This window comes from Solea senegalensis, linkage group LG1 (genome assembly GCF_019176455.1).
Source record: "Solea senegalensis isolate Sse05_10M linkage group LG1, IFAPA_SoseM_1, whole genome shotgun sequence".
Lineage (NCBI taxonomy): Eukaryota > Metazoa > Chordata > Actinopteri > Pleuronectiformes > Soleidae > Solea > Solea senegalensis.
In genome coordinates, this window is record NC_058021.1 from 9,078,580 (window position 1) to 9,106,215 (window position 27,636).

At 39.7% G+C, this 27,636-nt stretch overlaps 1 protein-coding gene across 5 annotated transcripts in view; it reads right to left on the reverse strand.

Annotated features, from left to right (window-relative positions):
- st3gal3b (ST3 beta-galactoside alpha-2,3-sialyltransferase 3b) overlaps positions 1 to 22,501 on the reverse strand; it is a 44,005-nt gene extending 21,504 nt beyond the window's left edge. The window contains exons 1-7 of one of the 5 annotated variants that reach the window (XM_044024364.1): positions 22,411 to 22,501; positions 11,437 to 11,574; positions 7,138 to 7,200; positions 6,622 to 6,663; positions 5,407 to 5,449; positions 3,882 to 3,974; positions 32 to 126 (exon numbers count right to left, since the gene is read on the reverse strand). In XM_044024364.1, coding sequence (XP_043880299.1) covers positions 32 to 126; positions 3,882 to 3,974; positions 5,407 to 5,449; positions 6,622 to 6,663; positions 7,138 to 7,200; positions 11,437 to 11,548 — 448 coding nt within the window. In that variant the 5' untranslated portion in view covers positions 11,549 to 11,574; positions 22,411 to 22,501. Of the gene's footprint in view, positions 1 to 31; positions 127 to 3,881; positions 3,975 to 5,406; positions 5,450 to 6,621; positions 6,664 to 7,137; positions 7,201 to 11,436; positions 11,575 to 13,931; positions 14,127 to 14,196; positions 14,291 to 14,671; positions 15,265 to 22,410 lie in introns of those variants that run through there. The other 4 variants (XM_044024337.1, XM_044024355.1, XM_044024346.1 and 1 more) reach the window with 4 other exon arrangements.
- Between the last annotated feature and the right edge of the window lie 5,135 nt (positions 22,502 to 27,636).

A 27,636-nucleotide genomic window follows, 5' to 3' on the forward strand; every position in this document is an offset into this window, starting at 1 on the left:
GATATTAACTGACATAATGAATACTTCTTACCTTGTGTTTTAAAACCAAATGGTGGGAAATAATTGCCGACTTTTGCAAGACGCTTGAAGTTTCGATCAAGAAACATGGGCACTCGTCTCATGAACCTCCAAAGGAAAGAATGTGTTGAGGGAAGAAGGAAAAAAAGAGAAATTATTCATTAGCAGAGACAAACATAAGATATTATGTGTTTGAGAATATATTATAATAACATTACATGTCAAAGCTTTACTATCATTAAGCACTATCGCATTTTTCCCTTTTCACAGACAAGACTCTAGATTCTAATATAATCTGCTCCACCTGTGACTCGTGTTTATGTCCTGGTTAAACATGAGCCACAAAGAGAAATTAACAATTTCACTGGCTCCACTGTCATTAATCTAATAGCAGTCCAAGGCCCTGTGATTTGCTGATTATGCTTCCCAAAACAAGCACATTGGAAAGGTAGCATAACATTAAAAGGGCAATACAAACTGAGAGACAGGGAGAGACACAGAAGGCAGCTGCAGTGCATTACCCATCAACATATCCTGTCCACCCAAGCCTAAATCACAGCTGACATGCAGTTTTGATAAAACTACCAACACAACATACCACTGCCAGAATGCTTTTCCTCAAATGATCTTGAATTTTTAGACTGTTTCTACAAATTTAATCAGAGGAGAAGGAAGTAGTTCGCTGACAAGAACCATCTCAGGTATTTTTTGTTTTACACTTAAGTCTCTGTTTGAGAACAGTTTTTTGTGACCAGTGTTTTTAATACCCCATGAACTGTTACTTCCATTATCGCCTCATCCTGTGTCTGTTAAAATGTGTGTGTGTGTGGGTGGGGGGGCTCTTTGATTAATTACTGTACTAAAATCAAAAGAAGCCATTTCCTCTTAGTCACGCCTGCGACCTGACTGGGCTATGTGCCACTTCTGCAAGTGTGGCTTCAAGATGGATGCGTGTTTTCATGACCTGTTGTCATGCTGGGATGAAAACAAGAGGAGAGAGTTGTCTCTTCTATGAAGTTAACATGCATGGAGCACCTTAGATTTAATTCTACAGTTTAAATGACTGAATTAAATGGCCTTTCAGGTTTAAAAAAAACAAAAAAAACAATGCTCCACACAATGAAGATATGTACAGAGCTGGTGTATATTACTTTGTTTATGACATACGACTATAAAGGATTGTTATATCGTCTTATTGACTAGAACCAGACCACCAGCAACATAACTACTGCATCTGATGGTTGTCCGCCTCCAACAGACAAATAGCTGGTCTTTCTTACCATCTATAAATTATGACTCCAGCTGCTGACAGAGCACACTAACTAGAGAAGACATTTTAAACTTTGGAATCAAGTGAGGACACAAGTATTACAACAGTCACTCATTTCTCACCAGTGCAGCTGGTTCACAAGATATATGTGGAGCAGAGATGTCAAACTGGTGGCCCATGGGCCACATGCTGCCCCCCAAATCAATTACATGTGGTCCGCCACTTAATATCATGTTATAGTGAAAAAACCAAACATACTCTTCCTTTAAACACAGTGGATGTGGCTGAGGCAAGGGGAAGTAATAGAATACAGACAGGATAAAACACTAAAATATACTAAATAGTTTTATAATAGTAATGATAAGACATTCAGGTGTAATTATCACATTATTAAATGTATTACATTCAACATTACATTGCTAATAGGCTTGTTTGGCGTTTTAAATACACATGTCCACATTATTTACTTAGTTTTACATTTATTTGTGTTTTTGAATATATACATTACTATTGTGAAGTATACATCATTCTGTATCAAAACAAGCACTTTTACTTTGAAATTCTGTCTAATATCATCACTAATATCTTTATTGCAATATTATGTTAAAATTTTAAGATCATATTGCCCACCCAGACAAGATCCTCGTATGGCCCTGGGTTATTTGAGTTTGACACCACTGATGTGGAGGTTTGAGCCACAATGCCCAAAAATGGTGGACAACATTAGAGGGCTTTCCTGGGTAGCATCAACCTCTTGCAGGCACCCTAATAAGTCTTTGTTACCCTCATTATCCTCCAGCTTTAAGGCAGCAGAGCAGAGACTAAAGAGAAGAAGCAGTTATGTATGGTTCTCTCATCTCAGATCACCTGACAGAGGCCCTCTCTCTCTCTCTCACACACACACACGCACACACACACTTCTACCCTGCCAAAACAAATGGAGATTCATTAAACCCAGGACTGAGGCCGTAAGGGGCTATAAATAACACAGGATCACTGAACCCTGACCGACAGTCAGTCACTGACATCCTGACAAAGCAAAGAGACAGGGGGCTGCTTGTTGTTAAATAAAAAGTGAGGGCTCCCAAAACAGCCAACAGGCAGGGATGCATTGTGCTTGCTTCCTTTGCTGGGTCCATCTCTCACTGGCAATATTTTCATAACCGTGCTGCTTCAAGTTCACTGCCAAGACTTGATTTAGGGCTCCAATGCAAACAGTTTTGGGTAAAGCAGACTAGAGAGGGGAGGTGTGGAAAATAAATTGGATTCGAAGAAGGCAAACATGGAGGAAGCAGGAGATGATTAGAGAGCCACAGGACCTCACTGCTAGGGGTTAAGTAGGGTTTCTTTAAGAGCTGGCCGAGTATAGACCCTCTCATTTAGATCAAGTGCTAACAAGAAAAAAAAAAAAATCCTGAGATTTGCAAAAACAAGTTTGCCAATTGTGTGCCTCCTTTCATGTAACTGACACAATAAATCATGCACACATACTGTGTATATATATATAACCATACACATGCATACAAACAAATATGCATGCACAAACTGGCACAACGCACTGCATTAATTGTCCTTATTGACCTGTGTGTGATTAGGTTATAGGTGGTAGTAATCACATGCCTCCCAGTGGGGTTCTGTGTTGAACAGAACTTTGATCCGACACGTGCGGCTGATTAGAGGAAGTCATTATGAGAGAGGACATTGTTAATATGTAGCCTCTTAAATAGGGAGGGGGCAGTTCCATGAAACCACTTTTGTTCGTCTGCAGATGATGTTTGTGTGTGGAAAAACATAGACAGTCTAATGATTCAAAAACTCAAAACTACAAAAAATTAAAAATTAATAATAAATTAAAAAAACTTAAAAGCATAGAAATTAGTAGTAAAATGCTTGTATTTTGTTGTATCTGTGCATCTTCAGACATGTTGGCAAATTTGTTCCATAACTATGTCAAGAACTACATTAAAGTGCCACTGGCCATTGTTCAGCAATGCGGAAAATTGCCCCACTATTAGCTTAGCTCCAAGAATGCTAATAGGACAATGTCTTATAGATGGAGCTGGGGTGGGCACCAAATAGAGGCACAGAGGAAAATCAAAAGAGCCAATGACATCAGACGGAGCCGTGGAAGATTGTGTTGATTGTGTGGGCCGGGTACCAGGAAACCCGGAATGAGTCAGGACAGGAAGTTGGTTTGTGTCATTCATAGAAGACGTCTCTTATGCGCTGGGATATGACAGCGAAAAGATGGGAGAGCTTGTACTTGTCTGACAAAGGTTCTTTTGTGTGACGGGAGATCACAAGGACACAGTCGAGGTTTTTGTGGTGGGGGAGGAGATGACAGAAGCATGATTGAAACTGGGGGAGATTGTACAGGATTGTGGCAGCTTTTCTGTTTCTAACCCCAAAACCCCTTGAGGTCAGGTTGGCTCATGGAATGTATCTAGGTTACTTGAGTAAAAGTTTCAGCTTTTCTTGTATTGACTATGTTACATTTTTAAATTCTTAGGAGGAGTCTCTTAAAATCGGACCATCTACATCTATTGCATTTCTATGTGAAATGATGTGTAAAAGAACAGGCAATCCTCCTCACTTAGGATAGATACTGGTCATCTTGGCTTCTGCATATCCTGGCTTGCACACTCCTTCGCTCAGGTTGCCATACTTGTACACCAACTCCAGTGGCCTATACATCCAACAGAAGAGAGAGAGATTCATCGGACACATCCTGATAACTGATTATCAGTCATACAGACACATTTCAATGCATCAAAAGCCGAGTTTGTCAAACAATCTGCTTGAGTGAGAGGGAAACGGGTTGCTTAGGAAGTCAGAGAACTCAGCAACAGCTCACAATATCACCTGTGTGTGGCCAGACAAAGCAGAGAGGCCTTGTTCAAATAATCACACTAGCAGTGCTAAAACTAGAACCTCCCGATTACTAGCATGATCATTAATTACCTGATGAATGCCATGAATCTAGTTCAAATAAACAAGGAGATGGGAAAGAGGCCCATGCCTTAGCGCTATGTGAGGCCCAAAATCAATGTTGGCACGAGAACAGATTTGACTGGGGCCTGTGCTCGTGTACAATTTGAATTTCTTTGTGGTAAAGTGGTAAATTGGGTACATTTATAGAATTGCTTTTTCTAATCTTCAAATCACTACAGGTCCCATTTACTTATTCACACACTCCTCTGACTGGTTTCACTATATAACACAAGCACAGAGAAATGTGGGGTTTGCATGCAGAGCATCAAACCACTATCTCTCATTCCTGCTCTTGTGAGTCACAGCCTGCTTTGAATATTATTTAAACCCTGCTGGAATGTTGTTCACCTGCAGTCTAACTGTAACAGGTTTTAAGTTGGTAAGTGGTTTGGTGAGAAAGAAATCTTTGGGACACTTTTCTATCAGTGGGACTAGCAGTGGAAATAAATAACCAGTCACACAATATTTTACTGGCCTTGAGATTTATTACACTAATGTATGCATCTGCTCTAATGGAGTAATTAATGACACTGTAGGGATTGTGCATGGAGCTGTGCTAGATAAATTCAGACGATGTGAAACCCACCTTATACATGTACAGTGTATACTTAAGTGCTTACAGTGTGTGTGCAGAGTGTGGACAGACATGCCCTATGAAAGCCAGGGTGGTGATGGCAGCATATGATTATTGAGAGTGTCAAACCAATTCAGGGAATTATACACACATCATGAGACATGCTGACACAATGATAGCTGCATAATGACTCAAGGTAGTGTGTTCTCACACTGACAAACCACAGCCGTTGTGAAAGAAACAGAAAAACTACATCTTCATTTACACTAATTTCAAACTGTAATACTCTGACCAAACATCTAATTTGAGCATTAGTGACCAGGTTATGCCTCCAATGAAATTCTATGTATATAGTGAAAAATAAAAAATGAGAGACATTAATTGGCTGCAGGTTTACATTTCCCTGTTTTCCCATTGCTCATGCTTTAAAAATGTCAACACTAATGGGAGTCCCAAGCCTGACTGGCAGTTTAACAACACCATGAGAAACGCTAATTAATAATGTTATGACATAAAAGAGCATCAGTGTTTTCAAGAAACACTATTTACTCACAGTTTTGTATCCAGTTGCAGCAGGAAGCCCTGCTTATCATATACTGAAAAAGAAACAGATGTAGAAATAAAATGTTACTACACAGATCCTCGAACATTGCAGATAGAACAAAGAGGCACCTATGGGGTGCAAACTTGATGTGGTTGGTGTCATCGGGTGTACGTTATTTCAACTATGAGCTCATTAGCTGCAGTTAATAATACTGTGCACATGTTACAGGGAAACCAAAATGGCAAATAATGTCAAGGTAAAAGCATTAGAATTTGTGACAAACAAGACAAGCCAGGTTAGGGTGAAGCCAGGCAAAACAATCTGTTGAGTGTAAAATAAAGTTAGAAAAGGAGTTAAGGGATCACCTATAGACAACCAGATGGGCAGCCAATAGGTGCCTGGCAAAGCATTGCGTTAGAAGACAGAGAAGCACAGAAAACTAGGAGATTAATATTGACTGTTACAAGTGAAATAATACTGAATTATGGCATGTAAACATCAATTGCAGTCTTATATTGCATTATCATTATTATTGTTATTATTATCAGATAGTATATGGTATAATTAACATGATGAGCATTAGGTAACAGTAGGAATAAGCACAGTTTTACTCCTTTGGTTGCGGCTCTTGTCTTCACAGAAAAGCTGGAGGAGAGAGATAAAGAAAAATGGGAATGCATGGCGGCTGGTTAGGGAGAGATCCAAGCACTGCCCGGGAGGATAGGGACTTTGCCATAGCAGCCGAGATGAGTGAGTGTATATGTTACTGTGAAAAAGCGCAAGGCAGCCAAAGGGCCAAATAGAGGAAAACAGCTTGGGAAAAATGAAAGGGGCCAACCACTATGACAAATGGTGGTTTGTGGAACCTTGCAGTATTATCACACTAAAACTCCTGCAGGCTGCTTCACATGGCAACAATTAATTACAGAGCTGTGACAACAGAGGGCAGTGGTGTATCACACGGCAGCTTCTTGAGATAATGCTTGCTTGAGCACAAGTTAAACTCCTCACTAGTTGTCAACCTCTCAGTAGATGATGGCTGTACAGTAAGAAATTTACTTTGAACACATTGTTCTGGAAGAATATCTGGTTGATACATGACAATTTTTCCGAAACTCCAAATGTGGCAGCTGAAGTATTGCAGGGTATTAAAAGCTTCTAAACTTGTGATTTAAATGGCGGAGGGACACGGTGTGGACGACCTCGGTTGGGCTGCAGCTATACCTGAGCCTACTATTTGTCCCACGATGATGTCTGGTTCCACCTCTGAAACACAAAAGCGTCAGTTAGCACTGATGGAGGTCAGTCTGTTTATGGCTGCACTGGACTTGAAAATGAAGCCAACTGCAAATGTCACACATAACAGATTAAAATAAAAAGGAGTAGAAGGACGACGAGGAGAGGTTAGTAGCTTTAATCCCAGTAGGGTGAATTATAATGCTTGCTTGCTGAACAGCCCAATGAAGTGGAAAATTAACTGCAGAAATCCCCCATTGAGATTTTGTGATTATTAGGGTGGTATTAAGGACTTAATGAGTGACTCCACACATCTTTTCAAATGAAACGAATGATAAGGATAGGTAGGGTGAAAGAGAAAAAAAATGGAAATCTTACATTGTTGAGTTAATAGGGAATTATAATCCATAGAGGAAAAAAAAAAACTCAGCAACAGCCCACTTTAACATCACTTGCTTCAAAATAGTAACCCAGGATATGAAGGCAGAGTCTCATTGCCTCTACCTGCAATTCTTTTCACTTCAGCACCTTTAGTCAGGGCTACAGTTGTCTCTTCTGCATCACTGTCTGTAAACAAAAGGGGTTAAGACACTGAAGTAAGAGCATCATCACTGTAGAAAGAAGCAACCATTGACTACACAATGATGAAACAAAGCCAAAGTTTTCAACATCAGCATCAGCAAAACACAGACAGTAGCTGTGCACAAAAACAGATGGGTACAAACAATAAGCAAACACAAGAGACAAAAAGAGCCCAGAAGCATTAATACATAGTATCTGAATTAGCTGTGTTTGTTATGCCCAGACTTTGGCAGCAGCTGTGCCTTACCTTCTATTTCCTTCTTTTTGATAATGATTTGTTTTAGTATGTAAATAAACACCAGCCGGCTTCAATTAACAAGAACAACTTCATAGTGATTTTGAGAGAAAAAACTAAAACACAAAATACTTATTTTGCTTCTATCCAGGGAGGGGGGATACCTCTTTTTTGTGTTTGATACCGAGATCATAAACTTGAGTATCTACAAATACCGATATTAGTCCGATACAGACATTTTAGACAATTTATGAACTATGAAGCTGTTAACAACACATTTATGCCGAGTCAAAGACATACTTCTCCAAATGGGAACCAACTGTCCCAAAAAGAAGAAATGAACAGCCCGAACACGACTATTTACATTTTACAGTCTGTGCATAGTAAAGCGCGCGATATAAAGGAATCTGTCCGATGATTTTGACCAGTATCGGACCGATACCGACTCCCATCCCTACTTCTATCAAAATAATCATAACTCTGTCACTTCCCAAATGCTCAAGTATGACAAAACCACAGGTAGAGAGCAAAACGTGCTCTGTGACAAAAAGACAGCAGTGGCTCTGCAAATGCTCCATGTGGAGGCTTCTGACACATTTCCAATTAGTAAAACCCAAACTCGGTTCCATTTGATTATGTGTATCATGTATATCATGATATTTCAGACAACCAAGCTGGGGTAAAGAACACACTCTTTGAGCTGGTGCTGACCTTAATTTAAAGATGCACTAAGAACACCAGGGATTTTTTTTTTAATTATGACTACAAAATCTGAAAACATGCTTAAAAATTAAGAGATAGAATAAAGAACATTGTTGCGTTAAATGGTTCATTATTAATCTTAGGGGACTGATTATGAGTATGGGGGCATATTCATCGATTACAGTGCAGCCTATCAATAGGTTTTCAGTGTAGTGAGTCCCGGAACTCACAGGTGCTGATTTGTATTGGTCCCTCTGAAATTCAATGGGTCCAAAAAATGTTATTATTTATTGAGAAATAGTATTGTTAAACTCCTGTTTGATGCTGGTCAGTGGGGGCTATAATTAACAGATATAATGATGTACAGTGTTTGGGGATAGGACGGGATTTCTGGTACATTTTAATGACACAGTCCATCATAGAAGCTGACCTTAAACATTTCTGTTAGTTCATAGTGAAAGTTTAAAGATGAATCACAATTAGAAAATGAAGAACATACATTTCTTTGGTTACTGAAAGAAGAAAGTGTGCAGATTGTCAGCAGACTGGAAACTGTTCAGATTGTGCAGATGTGTCAAATATGTACAAATGCAGGTATACATGAGTAATGAGTATACATATAGTGAGCAATTTGTTTGTGAGATATATATAGCAATATGATTTGAATTGTGATGATTTTTATTTTCTTTAAGTCAAGTTTCATTTCAATATCCACTCTATACTAGATTACAATTATACGAGCATTACCACATGGCATACCATTGAAATACTAACTACTACATTATAATTCAGGATGAGAACGTAAAGACATGAAATAACATAACAAAAAAAATAAAAATATAGCATAAACCCCGGGTCAGATATGTTGCATAAAACATTTGCAATTTGTTAATTGTGTTATGTGAAATGGACAAGTCACAGGTAGCAGGCCTGTGTGTGACAACAGCCAATAAATGATTGTCTATGAATTTAAGAGATAAAAAAAAAAAAACAAGACAAGCTCCACTGTTGAAAGGACACCTCTAGGATCAACTCCAGGGGGAATGACAGCTGTCATATTAAACTGCTCTGAAATTGACACCGGCACAGCCATAAAATAGTGTAAGTCAAGTTGCAACAGGGCATGATGCCCCTGGGCATCTCACTGCTACAACCTAAGACAGTCTGAATATTATGTTCCGCTCTCTTTAAAAATGGGATTAAACAGCACAACAAACCCCTACTGCTAAAACATTTCAGTGGTTGTGCAGGGGCTTGCGCTACTCAAAACAGCCCATGGTGAGTACAGGAATGAAGTGTGAGGCTGAATTCATGTTAAAAATATTGCTAAACAGTGAACACTTACATGTGGGCCCTTTATACAAGCATGGATTAAAACATCAAGTTGGGGCCTAAGAATAAGGGAAGAACAAACATTGTTGATGTGGTGACCATCTACTGGACACAGCTGCTGGTTAAACCCATCTCGGCTCACCTTCCACTCTTAAAAGCACCACCAGGAGGTCAGTTTATCATGGCAGGGGCTTGTTGAAAATACAGGATCAAAGACTATGCATCAAAACGACTCATCATCATATACAACTGCACTGCTGGATTTTATATTCCAAACCCTGTATATCACAAACCTCGGTTTTCTGCTGCAACTATCCAGCAAATGAGTAAAATGCTTTGTAATCATGATACAATGATCAGGATATAAGCCTCTACATACACAGGAGTAATAACTTAGTCTTTGTTACTAATAAATCAAGAATGAGGAGGAGGGATTATCCAGATTTGATCCTCTCAGTGAGACAGCATAGCTTAGTTGACCAGGGAGGAGGGTAGGTGAGACCCTCCACATGCTCATCTGTCCACTTTGACCCTCTTGTAGCCAAACATCTGGCACCACTGTGCAGTAGAAAGCCAATATTTCTCACTGCAATCAAAGTTCCTCTCCTTTTTATGCTGCTGAACGATTCGGGGTTGGAATATGGCACATTGCTTTGACTCTTCTAACTTTGTTATCAAACTGTATTATACAGTTATTTATCCCACAGCTGTGTTAAATGGGGATGGTTTAGCTGGGATTGGTTTCACTGATAAAAAGCTACCGAGTTTTATTTATTTAAACATAAAGTGTATTGGATTTAACCAGTTAAACTACTACATTCATTAAACATTAAGCTATTTTGCACCTTAGCTTGAGGAAATCTAGAAATGTTAACTTTAACCCTGGTCTCTGTTATTGTGGTGGGAACTGATGGAACATAAACAGAGCATCGGGCCAAATCTCAGTGTGACAATATCAAAGACTGGGAGGTACAACTCTTTTAAACATTTGTTTTCAAAAGTTATTCTTTCATAGCTGGGCTTTCAGTTTGGTTTTATTCTATTTTTTTCTATGCCAAACGCTGCTAGAGATGTTTTTAATACACAGGGAACAGCTTAGAAAAGTTTCACGTGTTCAAGTGAAATCGTCTAGCCCCCTCTGCTGGATTTTAAAAGCTGTTTCAGGGTGTCCACACAGCTTGATATACTTCCTCAATATCAACCACTATCAGTTTGCATAAGTTGACTTGAACCATATAATGACAGTATGCAAGGCACCTTATCACTACATCTAAATCTGGTCTCCAACACTCAGGATATTCATCTAACTTTAATCATAAGCTACAAACTAACAGTGCACCGTAATCTTCAAAGGAAATTGGAAGACATGCTTTGTCATCATGTGATGAAAAACATTTTTAAAAAATATATCGGTGTTTCGTCATCCAATTTGAAAATTTCAAAATGTCATTTCCTCCGAACTACAAAAACTGATGTGAGAACAAGAACTAGCATGTTTAGTCTAAGAGAGGAAAGCTCTAATTTGGTTAGTGCAGGGAATGGTTTTGTATCGTAGTCCACATAGGGCTGTTAGCAGATTTCTCTGTCTCATCTGACAGATAACCTGCATGGGTGCATCCATTCATTTTAAGTGGCAGTCTGAGAGCACAAGAAAATTCGATTTGACTCTGCGCAGCATCCTGTGGTCTGGTGAATTCAAAAAATGTAATAATGGGCAGACAAAGGTTTAGCAACATCAACAGTTGAGCAGAGAGACTGCAAAACAAAATGAATCACACTCAAATAAGCACGGATATAACTGGCAGTCGGCACAGAGAAGCAGACGGTAAGAGAGACAGATGTCAAACAGACTTGCAGTAAACACACATAAGCAAATTAATTTCAACTGTTTCAAAGGGACTATGGATGATTATGTGATGAATAAATGTTGTCAGATTGAAGATGTCACTTACGAGGCTTCTGGCCCCATAGATGTAGATGCCCAGAGGAGTAGCATATAAAGCCCACGACCAGCATGGAGCAGAAGAAGAATATCAGCTTTTGTGTGGGCTTCATGGTCTTCATGTGTGAGGCACCATCCAAGTCATCACCTGAAAGAAGATGAGGACAGGGGAACACTACATTTATAAATCCCAAAATAGAAATGTAACTGTCAGCAGCACAAATACAAAAGTAACAACACCAACAAGGCAATCAGAGATGGCAGACTTCACCTCTGTCGGCCTACATGTGTAACAGACTCTGTGGCGCAACGGTAGAGCATCTGACTCTGTTTATTCTAAATTCTAACAAATTCTAACAAGCCTGTGTGTGGGGAGACAGACAGACCCACCAAAAACAATACTTCAAATGGTCAGAAAAAGATCAACAGATGAATTTAAAAGATGATTTATAGATGTGTGTGTTCAATTTCATATTCTTACATACTCTCAACTTAAAGACTTAGGGTTGTCTGGAGAAAAAGTATCCTAATGCAATTAAAGCTAAAAGAAAAAAACACAGGCTGAAATAAATAGTTGGTGCATGTGGCAGTTTGGGTCAAACAGAGGCGACGATGAAGAGAAGTGAGAAGTGACACATCAGTAGTGGTCCCGTCTGTTAAAAAACGTCTCAAAATAACTGTAATGTTCTTAGAGGCTTACAGGAAACCACACCCTTGCTGACACAAACATGACATGATGAGATGATAGTATGAGCAACCCAAGACATATTCTTATCTCTTTTCTATTTATTTACAGCTTCATCAGTGAGCCCTATTATAAAACAATATGCCTTGCAGAATTTGTCAATGTATCTGGTTTTATCTGGCCCAACTTTGTTTAATCCGTCGCACTGCTAAAAGCAACTGCAAATGAAGGACTAAATAAAGGGAAGCGTGTGAGGAGGGTTGTGCTTAAATAAGATGAACATTTCAATGCACAGTTAAGTCGACCTCGTTCAGTTGGACTACTGCCCATGTCCCAGTATACAAGCACGGCATAGCGTTTCACCGTTAAGCGGTTATAAAGTTGTATATTAAAACCGCAAATTATGACAAGGCAACATACCAAATGATAAAATAAATTGGAAATAGTTTAATCTAAAATATACATTTTAAACACCAAGATGGATACATTGCAGACAAAACAGACACCTGTGCATAGAGATGCAACTCTACCACTGTAATAAAATACATCAGCATATAGAATACAATGCATTTATGTTTACTATACACACACATGCAGCTCCACCACTGAGTGCAGTCAAAATAAAACAGTTAACTGTCTCCAACCTGCAAATTACTGGGCAATAATTCAATAACAACAAACACTCAACTGCCACTTTATTAAAACGGTTCACCCATTCAACTACTCTTCAACACAAATATCAGCTCAGCCAATCATATAACTGCAACTCAATTACAAATTTGACCTCTGCCTCTAACCCATTCCTTTTACACACAAACTGGGAGCAGGAGCAGTGGGCACCACTGGTGGTCAGGTATCTTGTTCAGGGGCACGCAAACCCTTCACCTGTCCCGAAACCCTCCAGGTACGAGCCCAATTCCCTTCCACTCTGTCATGGGCTGCCATAGGGCAATAACTCAAATTAACAGCTACACCTTTGTAGTGGCAAAAGTACACTTACTTCCAAAGCCACTGAGTAGTCATTACTGTTTTTATTCATCAATCACGAAAGCGAGAGAGTTGTGTTAATAATCAATATCTGTTCAATGCAAGTCAACATCACTGAATTGGATGTCAGCAAATGCCCTTTAAAAAAAACTAAAGGTGGGAAAAAATGGAGGTTAAAGACAGTATTGGAATGACATTGGTAGTTCAGTATCTGAAACAAAAATGGCTTTGAGGCCATTCCTGATTTTCATGCACACCCATCTCTATGGTTTACAGAGAATGGTCCGAGAAACAGTCAGAAAAAGAGTGATATCCAGAAAAATATCATGTGAGCTGCAGTTCTCGGAGCAAAAATCTCCAGATGACGCCAGAGGTCAGAGGACAAAGACAAAAGTGAACCAAATAACCACCTGTTATGCAGCGACCTTATTTGAACGTACAGCATTTTAAAACTTGATGCAGACAAAAGCAGAAGACTACAGCACAAGTGACTGCTGACTGTATAATCACAACAGAATGTTCTTTAGTTGCACTATAACAAAGATTCCGTTTATATTGATATGTTATTCATCAAACAACACTAGTGTGTTGCTGTTAGGTTCATAAAAAAGGTTTCCAACCACAATTTGGTTTCAAGAGCAACTTTTACTTTAAACATATGCTATAGATATCGAATTCATTATGTTATCGTTGTAACATTCACTTGGTCATATCGTCCAGCCCTATACGTGTAACATTATAGTCTGAATCTAAGTGGAAAGCATTATCAGACTGTATTCATGACAGGAAAAGACGTTGATAACGAAAGATGTAGAATGTGATGTAAAGCTTACCACGTCGTTGTATAACGGGTCGGGGCAGCGGCAGTAAAACGCTCACCTTTTCGTTTCTAGCGTTTTAAGTGTTTTAAGAGCATGTTGGTGTGATAAAGGTGCTCGTTTTCAGTCGCGCGATCGACGTAACGACGTTCCGCAGCCTCGCATCAAAACAAACAGCGGGACTTTGCGGTCCTGTACTCCAACATCATAATATACCACTTTGTGACCACACACACACACACACACACACAATGCTAAATAACCTGCGGCTCCATCTTACCTTAAACGCAACGTTTGACGCCGCAAACTAACGGTCACCCGGACACGTTCAAACACATGAAGAAGTGAGTGCGGGGAAAAGACGACACACACACACATATAACATCAAGCAGCTAGCCAGGAATGTTAACTTAGGTTAGCTGGATATGCTAGTATGCTAACAACGCTACGTTGGCAGTGGAGAGTTTGCCTACATCGTCGTCGGCAGGCCTGAAACAACACAGCAGCAACACTGGTGGGGGAGATGTGTGGAGACAGACGTGAGCTTTTACTGCAGCAATAAATAAATCCACTAATCGTGTAAATAACGGTTTTTCACAAAAAGCGAGGGTGGTAATGAAGTCTGACGGGAACACATTAGTAATGTTAGGGGAGAGAGAGAGAGGACTGATTCACCAGAAAACATCTCTGTCTGTCGGCGTAGCAACGTCTCACTGCCATTTTCCAAAGCGTGTGAATGACTGTGTTCACATTACCTTCTCTTTTCCTCTGAGTCCCCGTCTCAGAAGCAGCACCAGCCCCTAGTTTATATCATGGATTTGTCGGTAAAACCACTGTGTTCTTCTCTCCATCATGGAAAGAAAGACGGAGCAAAAATCCGTGGACGTGTTGCCTGCGTGTTTCTGCTACGGTCTTCTCCTTCACATCAAGACTGGCACAAGGAAAAGGCACCCTCCGCTGTCAACACCTCCACAGACATGATCATCATCATCATCACCATCAGCCGCTTACTGGTCACACTTTTCCACCCACAGTCACATGAGGCGAGTGGCTGAATTATGTTGCCCCCCCCCTCCTTACCGATGAATGCATCTGTTTCATTTGGCCTCTCACGTGGTGCCCTGTGCTCGTCAGATGTTCACATCCCTTTGGAAACTGGATTTGTCTCTACATTCATAGCCAGTTTTGTAACATAAGTGCAAATACTTCGTTATTGTACTCCACTACATGTCCTAAATAATCTATCTTTGCTACTTAAACCAGGAGAGTTGGTAATGGTCAGTACTTACTTAGTAAAGCCAACGGTTAACTTTTTTAACTGTTCATATATTATGCTGTAACATGCATTAATCATTGGACTCAATATTGGCTCCTACAGTATCATAACTACAGAAAAATGTCTGTCCTCATGACTCTCTGTTTCTTCATGTCTTCATCCATGTTTAGATCTTGTGTGGCTTCACACAGGAAGTGCAAACAGGGTGAAGTATGGCTGAAAACACCCCCATAAGAGTGAAATCTATTGCTTAAATTCTTTCAGTCGTTCAGCAGTTTGACAGGCTAAATGCTTTTGGTTCACGAAGAGCATACACATCAACAAAAATCACTTTAAGTTATGCACTACAGCTTTAAATTACGATTGAATTCAGATCACATTTCTGCATGTAATCCGATACAACTAATGTTGTACGGCCATGTATTGGATATACTACAGTATATCTGGTGATGGAGAACATGAGCAAAGGCACACCCATCCGTGACATTTTATTAAACAGGAAATGACAAATAGTAATAGTATTAATAGTTTTTTTTGGAGCAACAACACCTGTTACCATATTTCAGAAACAGGACTGCTTACTGATGTGTACAAGTCTGATTTCAAAATTTCAACTGACAATTAGATTTCTGCATCCACCCAGCCCCAAAAGAACCCCAATTCTGAGACACGTTAATGGACAATAAATCAGATGGGTCAGTTAGATTGTTTGGATTGAGTGCACGGGTAAGACAGAGATGTTTTGAGGGAGTTTGGGGTTCCATGCAGAATAGATATAGCCTACGTTAAATTAGGAGGTTTGATCTGGTTCAATGTAGGCAGCAAATATTATTTCCCCAAGCCCCTCTCAGCTTAGGACTGTTGCAACGCCCCCTGAGGAGAGAGGCGTGTTTCCACCCCACATGCAAAGATCTAACAGGTTGTTAGAGCTTTAAAAGTAATAATAGCTTAGATTCTGAAAATGTGAAGCAGCTTATTTTGTATGCACCTTTGTTTTTAAGATGCAGGACAGCACGTCCTTCACCCAGACAACTTTTCTTGTCTTGTTTACATACTGACGTCCCCCTGTCAATATTGGTCTCAATCAATAAAGACCTTCAGTCATGTTGACAGTGTGTGAAACTACAAACCTCAAAGGTTAAAGCTACACTGTGCAGCTGTTTGTGACTTAAAACACCAGTAACACAATCATTTTGATGAGTCTCTGACTTGAACAGGACAATGACACTGCAAACCTATGGAATGAGTCAGAAAAACAATGCAACTTTCACTGGCATTAATGAAATGAAGATGACGAAGGAGCAAAGTGGTCGCCAAAGCTAAGTTATAGTTCCTAGATGTAAGTATGAATTAATATGAAACATAACCTAAATGTAAATGTGATATATGTTCACATATTCAGACACTTCATACCTTATTCTTTGGGGGTATTTGTACATATTTTTTCCTTCTCCCTCATGTGCCCTTTTATAAAGATCACAGTCTACCATCACTGATATTATTTCAACGGTGAATAAAGCCGCATTATTCTCCCCAGTAAATGAAATCGCAGCTCTCAGCTCATGTTACTGTGCACACACGTGCAGTCACGCTCATATTCAGTTAACGAGCCATCAATCCCAGTGTTAAGCTGACGGCACTAATGTTCATTCACACACCTTCCCATGAATGAGAGTAGAAATACTGATTTAAATAGATGAAAAGGTTCATCTCTCTACCAAGATGCTTACTAAACATTTTCATGGCAGACCTCGATATCCACAATCCCATTGTGGCGTTTATCCTGCCATGTGTCTGATCCCAGTACATTGAAACGGCAACAGATCCATAGTCCCGTCCTTTACACCTGCTCGGGTTCCTCTGCTAATTCGTTTATCGCATCTTACTTATGCCCTGACATCCACAACAACTCATATCCTGCATAAGCTGTTGTTGGGCTGAGAGCCAAGGAAAGAGAGGGTGGCTGGGGGTAGTATTGGGTTTTTGCCTGGCAAGGAGAGCGGCACGGTAGAATGGCGATCTATTAATATTGAATCAAGGAGGAAATACAATCTGCTCAGCCACTGTTGTCCATCTGGACTCTGGAGATTATACAGAGCAAGGAGAATAAAAGACACACAGTCCCTCTCCAAAAGTATTGGAACAGTGAGGCTAATTCCATTATTTTTGCTGCACAATGAAAACATTTGACATTAAAAGATGAACATAAGACATAAGAGATCAATATTTAAACTTTTATTTGCAGGTATTTACATCGAGATAGACTTCAATTAGATTACAAATAAATAATACGGAATATTCAGTTGCAAATCATTCAAGCCTACAAACCATTGACAGCACCAAACGTTTGCATTCTTCTTTTCTTCACCAGGCTTTCATCACAGTCTCTTTCAGTTGCTGGCTCGTCCTTCAGTCACCTCTTTACCAGATTATGCTCAATAGGGTTTTAGTCTGGAGATTGACTGGGACAGTCTAAAACCTTCCACGTCTTTCCCCTGATGAACTCCTTGTGTTTTGGGTCGTTGTCTTACCGCACGATGAAGGGTCTCCCAGTCAGTTTGGTTGCAACTCTCTTTAAATTGGTAGACAAAATGTTGCCATAGACGTTTGAGTTAATGTGGCTGGTGCCATCATGTGAAGATCAATGAGCTTGTCCCAGAAGAAGCCATGTACTTTGGTAGAAGTTAATCTTTGTTGTGTCAGCCTATACATCTTTGTCCCAGAACATCTGAGCCTTGTCTTTGTTGTTTTTGGCAGATTCCAATCTGGCTCTCTTATTCTTACAGCTAATCAGTGATCTATGTGTAGCCTGTTGTACTTTTGTTCCTGAAGTCTTCTTCTGAAGTTCCTGAAGTCTTCTTCTGAAGTTCCTGAAGTCTTCTTCTGAAGTTCCTGAAGTCTTCTTCTGAAGCTCCTGAAGTCTACTTCTGAAGTTGCCTTCGCTCGTGTCACCTGGAGACTGTCGCTGACAGTCAGACCAGTTTTAGGTTTTTCTTTTCTTCACAGTTCTCCCAATGTTTCGGTCATCAACTGTGGATGTTTACCTTGGTAATCTGATTTATTTCCTCTTTGGGACATTTCAAATAGTTGTATAGTGGCTATGGACAATGTTTGTTTGTGCAATGGATGGCTGATTTTCCATCTCAGCTGGCTTTTATCCTATAGACAGCTTTGTGGTCTGAATGTTGGTTAAACCTTTTTAAACATAAAGCTGAAACTGTGAGTAGACATCCAATTTTATTGTTTGGACACACCTGGACTATGAGTCACATCTTCCAATAATCTTAAATGAATTGGCCTTGTTGTTCCAATACTTTTGGAGGGTACTGATCGTGAGGCAAGTGAGACTCCTCGTGAGTTGGCAGCACCTCACAGCCTTTGGTGCACAGATCTTTCATTTACATCAAGAGGGAATGACCAATGGGCTGAGGAAACAACGCATGAAGCTGGAATGTTCCATTCTCTGGGCCCTTGTCTGGAAAACACTCTGTTATTTATTGGTCTGCCAGTAAATGGCCACGTTTCTGATTGGGAGCGGGGGCGGGGGTGCACTTGCCTCACTGTACATCCGAACTCCAACTGCCAAGAGGAAACCCCGTCCAGGTTTATCTCTCAGGCCTTGAAATGTGACTCAGTCATTTGTACAGGGACTTTCCTGCTTCAACTCTCACGCACCTCTGCGCTGTTTTTTTAAAAGGGCAAGGATGTAAGTGACAGACAAGAGAAGTCGTGAGTGAAAGGTCCGTCACGAAAACACAGATAGACTTCCACGTACGGTGCCAAAATCACCGATACAAAAGTAGTATTCAGCTCGACTGTTCCTATCAAGAGACTTTTTCAAGTTTGATCACCTTCTTAGAGCCTTACTACAGTGGCTTAGTAAATAATTGATTGTTATTTTAATTGTTTCATCTCCTCAATGACATGGCTTTTGCTCGAGCAGCCAGACATGCAGCAGGAAATAAACAAATGCTAATGGAATTGTAATAGATAAGGAGCAGACATAGAGTGGCTCCATCGGGTTGCATAACACCCACTTCCTATTTGTATCCTTTATTTGTATCACTGGGAACCACGTTCATCAGCAGCACAGAACTGTAAAAGTTCCTTGCATTCTGTATTGCAATTATTGTGATTTTTTTCCATATACGTACTGTGATTATCAGTGATTGCTTTTTACTTCATTGATGAGTTAGGGCAGGGCTGATGGAAAATGAATATTTCCTCATGAATGTTATTGCAAATGAAACTAGGTGTTTTTACATTTCGCTTTTTGCACATATTAAACAGATATCGCGTTGATTATAGAGAGGTTTATGGTTCTGGCTCTGAGATTGTGTTTTTAGAGCGGTTTCCCACTGTGTGCAGTCCTTATGCTAAAGCAACAAACTCCAGGCTGTAGCTTTCTATCTGACACTCAGACATGTGTTTGGCACTGAGCCTCTGATTTAACCCTCAGTAAGAAAGTGAACCAGCAAACGTCCGTACTAAAGCACTAAAACATATGCATCCTCCTGTCTCAGTCCGGACTAAAGATTCTTTTGCAGTAAAATGACTGACTGGTTGACACCGAGAGAGTGCGGTGATGCACAAAGCAGTGGTCATTCACATCATTTCCCGTTTATTTGTCTGTGGTTTATCTCTCTCTCCAGTTCAGACACTTAGATTTTATCGTTGAACACACGTAATGTGTGTGCGTATAGACTCGAAGTTAGAGTCAAGTCAGAATAAAAACAAGAAAGGAAAGAAATACCTGTTAATTCATAAACAGCTGCGTTGGCCTTTAGTCTCAGGCTCAGCACTGTTTAGTCAGTACTTCATAATGCGTTGTGAGTTTGATGATAAACATGCTTATCTGATAAATATGAAGCGTTGGTATGGAAATGGAGGATGTGAGCAAGCCAGACAATTAGTCTGCTGATTTTAACTTCCCACTTTTCATGTGTGGTATGGATTCCCACACAGATTATTAATCTAAAGCACCAGCAAAACGTCTGTCATGTGATCCTAAATTAACTGTAACAGTTGAAACTGCAGATACACTTGAAGTTTTTAAGCAACTTATTTTAAGTCCCGCTGGTCTAAGGTCATGGATTCATCCTTGGCCCACAAGTAATTCCTGTTTTTGTTTTGAGTCTCCGTCTATGAGGGCGCAGAGTTGAGACCTTTAAACAGATAGTGTTGGAAAAACATTGTTCCGACATGTTTCTATAAAGGAAATTATGTTTTGGATTATCATGACATCATTGTAAAATGGAGATAATATTCTGCAGTTGTGTAACGTTATTGATATATATTGCATAATTCAAACAAATGAGATGCTGCATGTCTCGTTCTATCCACAAATAGATAAATTGCATTACAGGGAGGATAAACCCAGTTAAACAGCACAGATGTGTTTCCTGCAAACGTTTGCATCCTCTGACGAGAACTAGGGAGCAAAGAATCTTACACTGAAACCCACGGTAAGCTTTTCTAACATGCAAAGTTATGTAACTATCAGAGGTACTGCAGTAGAGAGCAGAGGGAAAGAACACACACCTTTTCTGCCCAGAGGTAGCAAGCAACCTGAAGCTTGTTTAAATCATCCTCCATCAGGTTTTTTTTTTTTTTTGGTCCAAATTTTAGAAAAGTGACCATGAAAAAGTAACTCGGTGTGAGTTATATTCCAATAATCATTTACTGGACCCAATATTTATTTCCATCTGCAACCAGGCCACATTGATGTACACCTGTATTTGCATTCTTCATGGTGTTTATGTAAAGATTTTGCATACAGTGTACAAAGTGCATCCAATGCCCCTGCACACATTTTACATCAATGCAACTGAGTGTAAGACATTTGAGAGAGAGCCAGTTTCACTTGTCATGTCATTTCTCCCACACACGTGATGCTGTTTGTCTGAGGGCATGACCTCAGCAGCAGCATACTATACAGTACATACATATACATAGATATACGTAGTATAGTTGATTTATATCGTTTATGTTCGGTCTCTATGACATAAGACAGTTGTTTCCTTTTCTAACAGGCAGTGTCCAGATTTCTGCTGGCTGGTCTTTCCAGCTCAATGCTCCCTTCTGGAAAGGGTGACCAGAACAAGTACGGCGGGCACAACTCGACTGTCTTTCTGAAGGTTTATTCCACATACACAGTTAAGCAGTTATCAGCTTGAAGTTAGTTAGTTAGACAGCATCTTGTTAGGTTGTAAACCCGACAAGTCGTACAGGTTCTGATGATAGATCGATCTACGAAGGCGATATATAACAAAACATGGCTTTGACGATGCACCTTAAAGGCTGCACCTTAAAGGCACTCTAAAGGCAACGGTGCTTTGATACCAATTGCAGCAATAAACAGATAAATAGAATGAAAGACAAATAGCTTTGCCTGCTAGAAAGTTCTACAGGCAGGATCATTCATCATAAATAGTGAGCATGTGACGTCTATAATAAAAAAGAGAAGAGACCTGATCACACCTGTGTTGCGCTCCCTCCACCTATTCATTTTAGGATTGATTTTAAAAAATGTTATTGTTGTTTTTTTCTTCTTCTTGGCCTTCACTTCAGGATGAGAATAGCCAACATGGACACTTCTATGTAGTTTTTAACCATTTTTATTATTTTTACAATTTTACTACCGTGTTTGTTTTTTTTAATTGTTTTTATGTTTTACACTTTGTAAGAAATAAAGTTGACCTGACGTGACTAAATGAACAGAGCAGAATAAACAGTATTTGAGGTGCAGAATACTGTGTGTAGTGTAGGCAGCATAAAGTCAAAAGAGAGCTTACTCGTCACTCCTGATTTTGCACAACATTCATCTTCCGATGTGTTACTCAACTTGTGCTTTCACGTCCTCACACATAGACTTTCTGTCGCTGTCGCACACACGCACACGCGCACACACAGTACTTGACAAGTCAGTGGCCGTGCACTGCAGGAGGTTTGCAAGTTGGAGGAAGAGGAACCGCAGCAAAAGACAAAGAAACGTGTTTCGCCAAATGTCATTTTCATTCAGTCAGCGTCATTTCACTCATTCTTCCCAAGTGTCTTGAGATTTCAGCTTTTTAGTGCACAATTATTCAAATTAGTATGCACTAAATGAAGGATAAAGTCATTTAAGTTTGTTTTTTGGGTAAGTGCAAGATGAATGCAACTTGCACGATCACTTTCAGTTTAATAAGCCAGGAGGAAAATGAAGTCACATTTACTCACTCAGGTTGATCGTGATCCTGTTCTCCACTGACCTGTGGGTTCTCCTGTGGTCAGATTGAAACCATGACAGTGGTCTCACAGTTAAACACAGCTGCCGGAAAAAAAGAGAAAAAAGAAGAAGAGCTTTGGGTAGAAAGGTCCACTGTCTTTGACGTGGTAATGATTAATGTGAAAGTAAGCACACTTGGCAAGCACAGAGACCAAATTCTAACCGGTGAATGGACCTTTATTGAATATTAAATTCAGTTTCACGGGAAAAGGCAGGCAGAGAAAGTGTCTGCTAAAAAGGAAAGCAGATCACACAGTTCACAGGAAAGCACCTCTCACACCGTAAAGATGCCAGCTCTGCGTAGAAAGCGACGTGTTTGTTGTCTCACAGTGACGACATGATTTATGATTGACGGTGATGACACCACCATGTCCTGCTTGTGTCGGAACGTCTATTCCTCGTTATAGAATAGAGATTTTGTTTTGTTTAAATGTTCTGCCCTCACCTGCTTTGAGGGAAAGGGGGCGGGAAGAAAGGAAATGAGTACTTGTTTGGGCATGTTCATTACCTTGATGTTCTGTTTCGTACATCTAATGAACTGTCACAAGTGCCAAGTTCAGCACAGATTCCACACAGTATGACATGCATGATTTTAAGCAGCACTCTCCTTGTACACGGCAGCCACTTTATATGGGGTTTATATGGTGACAACTTTTGCACAACGTCATTCGCTTCATAGTTTCTCCTTAAAGCTGCCGTCAGGGAAATACCTGAGTTCAAATATGTGTGAAATCCAGAACTCCTTATGTGTGATTAGGATTTGTCTATTTGAATTAAATAACTAAAATAAAAACACCACATATAGCAAACGTGTTCAAACTTCACTCATCACTGTGTGCAAATGATATATTCTGACAACTGAGAAGACAATTTTGTATTTAAAGAAACCACAGCTGTGACTGACATTAAATCAAACGAGGACAAAACAAAGTCATGTGACCTGTGTCACTTGACCGTCGTGTGACTGAGGGAGCTGCAGCAGCAGCTCCCCCGCATGGTGTGGGAAGTTAATCACAGAGGCATGCTGGGAAATAGTGAATAAACATTCTTATATGAGCTGCTGGCTGCTCTTATAATAATGTTGATGTTCGTCACATTTCTGTCTATTGATTTTTAGTTCATTTGATCTGACCTCTGTGTTTCCTCACTGATGATGGTGTTTCCTGACAGTTTGTGCTTTTCTGTCTATCTTATCTTCCTGTAACTGTTTTGGTGTGTGTGTGTGTGTGTGTACGTGTGTGTCTCGAGTTGAACCTTTGTTATCATGAAAGTATTTCTTGTTGTTGCCTGATCAGAGCTCATTACTCCAGGGTTAAAGTCTTCACTTTAAGCTTTCAGTCACTTATAGAATTGACATTAACGTTCTGCTGCGACATGGTTTAGGTCAGAATACATTAACAACATGTTCAAAATGATATACGCCTCGTAGGGCTCTGAGATCTACTGACTCAGGTCAGACAGTCGAGTGCAGAGTTCACACCAAATGTAGTTGTTGCACATTTTAATCTTCTGCACTTTACACTATATTAATAATTTTTGCAATGCATTATTGTTCTATGCTTTCGTTCTTTTTATGAATCTGTTTTATTTGTGTTATAATTGGGTTTTTGTCCAATGTTTGAAAAAAGTTTCCCTCATACAAATAAAGCAGCCTTTAAATAGACTGAGAATTAGAAATGTTGAGCAAACTACAAAAGTCAGTCAATTAGAACTTGCATTTCTGCAGCGACAACTATAGTGAATGGTCGTAATATAAAGCACTTTATCTTTTAACATGGTGGCTTTGTACAGACACACTGTCCAGAGTGGTTAAATCTGTGCAGCGGGCAAAATTAGAAAGTATAAAAAAGAAAGCCTGCTTCAGACTTCATCTAAAAAAAAAAGAGAAGACATTTCAATTCAATTCACTTCTGTTTCATAATCTACATTATCTCAAGGCACTTTAAAGTCAAGACTTTACAATTATGATGGTTGAAACCCAACAGGATCACAATGAACCCATAAAACTGTAGGAAGAACTCTCTGACAGAACCAGACTCAGAGTGCACAGGCGTCCGCCTCGACCAGATAAGGTAGGAGAGAGGAGACAGAGGAGGTGGAGAAGGGAAGGGGGTTAGTGAAGGAGAGAAGTAGATAGAGACCATAATAACACTTATCATCATCATCACTATCATTTTCACCAGCTTGGCCAGAGTGTGACTTCATGCCTCTTTCCCCAACACCATCTGGGATTACTTCCAGCTCATAACTTTACTCATATCTGTATGTATGTATGTATATATATGTATATATATATATATATATATATATATATATATACACATATATACACATATAGTAAAAATTGTAGTATTTGAGGTGTGGCGTTGAAGCTGTGGAATCAGGAAGGGAGGGAGAAAAAAAAGTTAATGTCATAATAAAGTGTGAGAAAGTGACGGATAAACAGAGAGGAGGTGAGAGAGATAAGATGGCTGTTACCCCAGCAGTCCAGGCCGATGGAAGCAGAACTAAGTTCACCCTGAATGTTGTGACTGAAAATGAGGAAATAAAATCAAGTGTAGCTCTGTGTGTGTGCGTGTGTGCTACTTTTTTTCTTTTTTTTCATTTAACAGCATTTCTCTATAACATGTAACCACTGACTTCCCCATACTTGGCAGAAATGGCAAGCAAAAAACAACTCCAGCTGGCATGGTATTGTGTGTCTGCAGATGCGAGCACAGACACGAGCGTCTGGCAGGTGTCTGATCCTGTTTAGATTGTGAAGCACGGGAGGAAGAAAGGGCACAAATCCAGCAACGTCTGCATGCAGATGGTTTAACTGACACGCTTTGTTGTTTGGAGGCGGTAACTAACCACCCTGTGCTCTCGCAACACACAAACATTTGTGTTTTCCTGTCACCTGTCTGTCTGCTCATTTATACTGTACTGTACTGTACTCTGAAGTCATTTTTTCAATTATTAATACAAGAGTATTAGGGCCACATGTAAAAAAAGGAATAAAGTTTTTTTTTCTCGAATCCTGACTTTAATCTGATTTTTTCTCAGAATTCTGACTCTAATCAGAGTTTTTTTTTCAGAATTCTGACTTAAATCTTCTGATTTTTATCTCAGAATTATGACTTTAATCTGACTTTTTCTCAGAATTATGAATTTAATCAGATTTTTTCTCAGAATTTTGACTTTAATCTCAGAATTCTGACTTTAATCTGACATTTTCTTAGAATTTTGACTTTAATCTCAGAATTCTGATTTTAATCTGATTTGTTATCAGAATTCTGACTTTAATCTCAGAATTCTGACTTTAATCTTCTGATTTTAATCTCAGAATTCTGACTTTAATCTGACTTTTTCTCAGCATTATGAATTTAATCAGATTTTTTCTCAGAATTTTGACTTTAATCTCAGAATTCTGACTTTAATCTGACTTTTTCCTCAGAATTCTTAATCTTCTGTCTTTCTTAGAATCCTCTGATTTATTTTCTCGGAATTCATGTTGTTTTTTTTTGGTTTTTTTTACATGTGGCCCTACTTCCGTAGGGCCACATGCTCTGCATCCTCCAAGAATAGCAGCAACATGCACCTGTTGGGCTCACATGCCCCCCTCGCCCCCACGCCCCAAATCACTCAGTTCCACATGCCTCTCTCTGTGTTCTTAAGTACAGTGTTTGGATCTTCTTTTCTTATTATAGGTTACTCGGTGGAAGTAAGAGTGAGGGCAAAATCAAAACACCACAGCAAAAGTGGCATCATGTTAACCACCATACCACACTACCAGCCCACAGGTGAATGACTATACATTCTACACATCAAAGGTTACACGATCTTTACAAAGAAAAGCCAATTCACTGAAAGTTCCTTTGAAGCATGACTCAGTCCTAGAATTCCCCAGAGGCATTTCACTGACGCAGACGAGTCAGGACTGCGACTTTTAATAAAGGTTAACAGCAGCATCCACTCCCTCGGGCCGCACAACGCAGATGTACACTAAACACGCTGTGTCCATAATCTCAATCAGTAATGATTTCATTGATTTCACAAATGATTCCAGCTATCATCCCTAAAAAACATGTGACTGATTATATAACTTCCGATGAGAAAAAAACTTTCAGGTACTGTATGTTGTGTTACATCGAAGAGTAAGACGGTGAGTGCTTTATCGCCATCAGTTAGCTCAGAATATTGCTATGTTGAAAATACTTTAAATATATAAATAAAAAGATAGCGTGTGTGTGTGTATAGAGACACTGAGATGATCATTAGTGCTCTGCCAACATGATAAATATCTCATATTGTTTTTAAAGGAAGCCTTTGAAAACTGTCATTAGTAATGTAGTAAACAGTTAATATACAGTGCATGCGATGAGAGACTCACTAGTTAGTTCATTCACTGTTACATTTATATAATTTCAATCAATCTGGTCATTTTCTTTACTGTGACCACCAGTGGTGTAATGTAGTAACAACGGGCCCCGGGCCCTTATATTAAACAGTATATAATAAATATAAACAGCATACATTACACAACAGTGTTGATTTTACTTCAGCTATTGTATTGTAAAAGTAGAGAGGGGAGGTCAAAGGTCACAACTCACCAGCAGCTCGATAATACCTATACGTAATAAGACATTTTCCACTGTTTAGTTGTCCCAATATGTCACATTGACTCACAGTTAGTCTTCTCCAGCCGCACATCAATGGTGCTGTGGAGTGCAGGCTCCAACATGTAACGGAGAGGACTCAAGGCATTCACTGACAGGCTCCCCCAATGTGGAACACACACTCCGTAGCACAGCATAGATTATATAATAATAGATTATAAGATCCAACAACCTGGTGTTCACAGAGGCTGTACAGTGTAGTAGTATCTGTCTTTATCAGATTCCAGCAGTGATCTCCACAAGACTCATCCTGCCTTGGCCCAGCTGCAGGCCCTCTGGCGCACGCACACACACACAAGACCTCCATCTTTACATGTTGGTAGTTGTCAAAAAAGTAAAATATACAAGTTTTTGGGGGTTTTTTTTATCTCAAACTTTACTCAGTTGATGTTTACAAAGATACAGACTGAAGGCTGCTTCGAACATTAGCCTAGATGACACCACACTGACATCAGAACCCATGAAGCGTGTCTGCCCACCACATCTTCCCACAGCCAGCATGTCCTCACAATTCTTTAC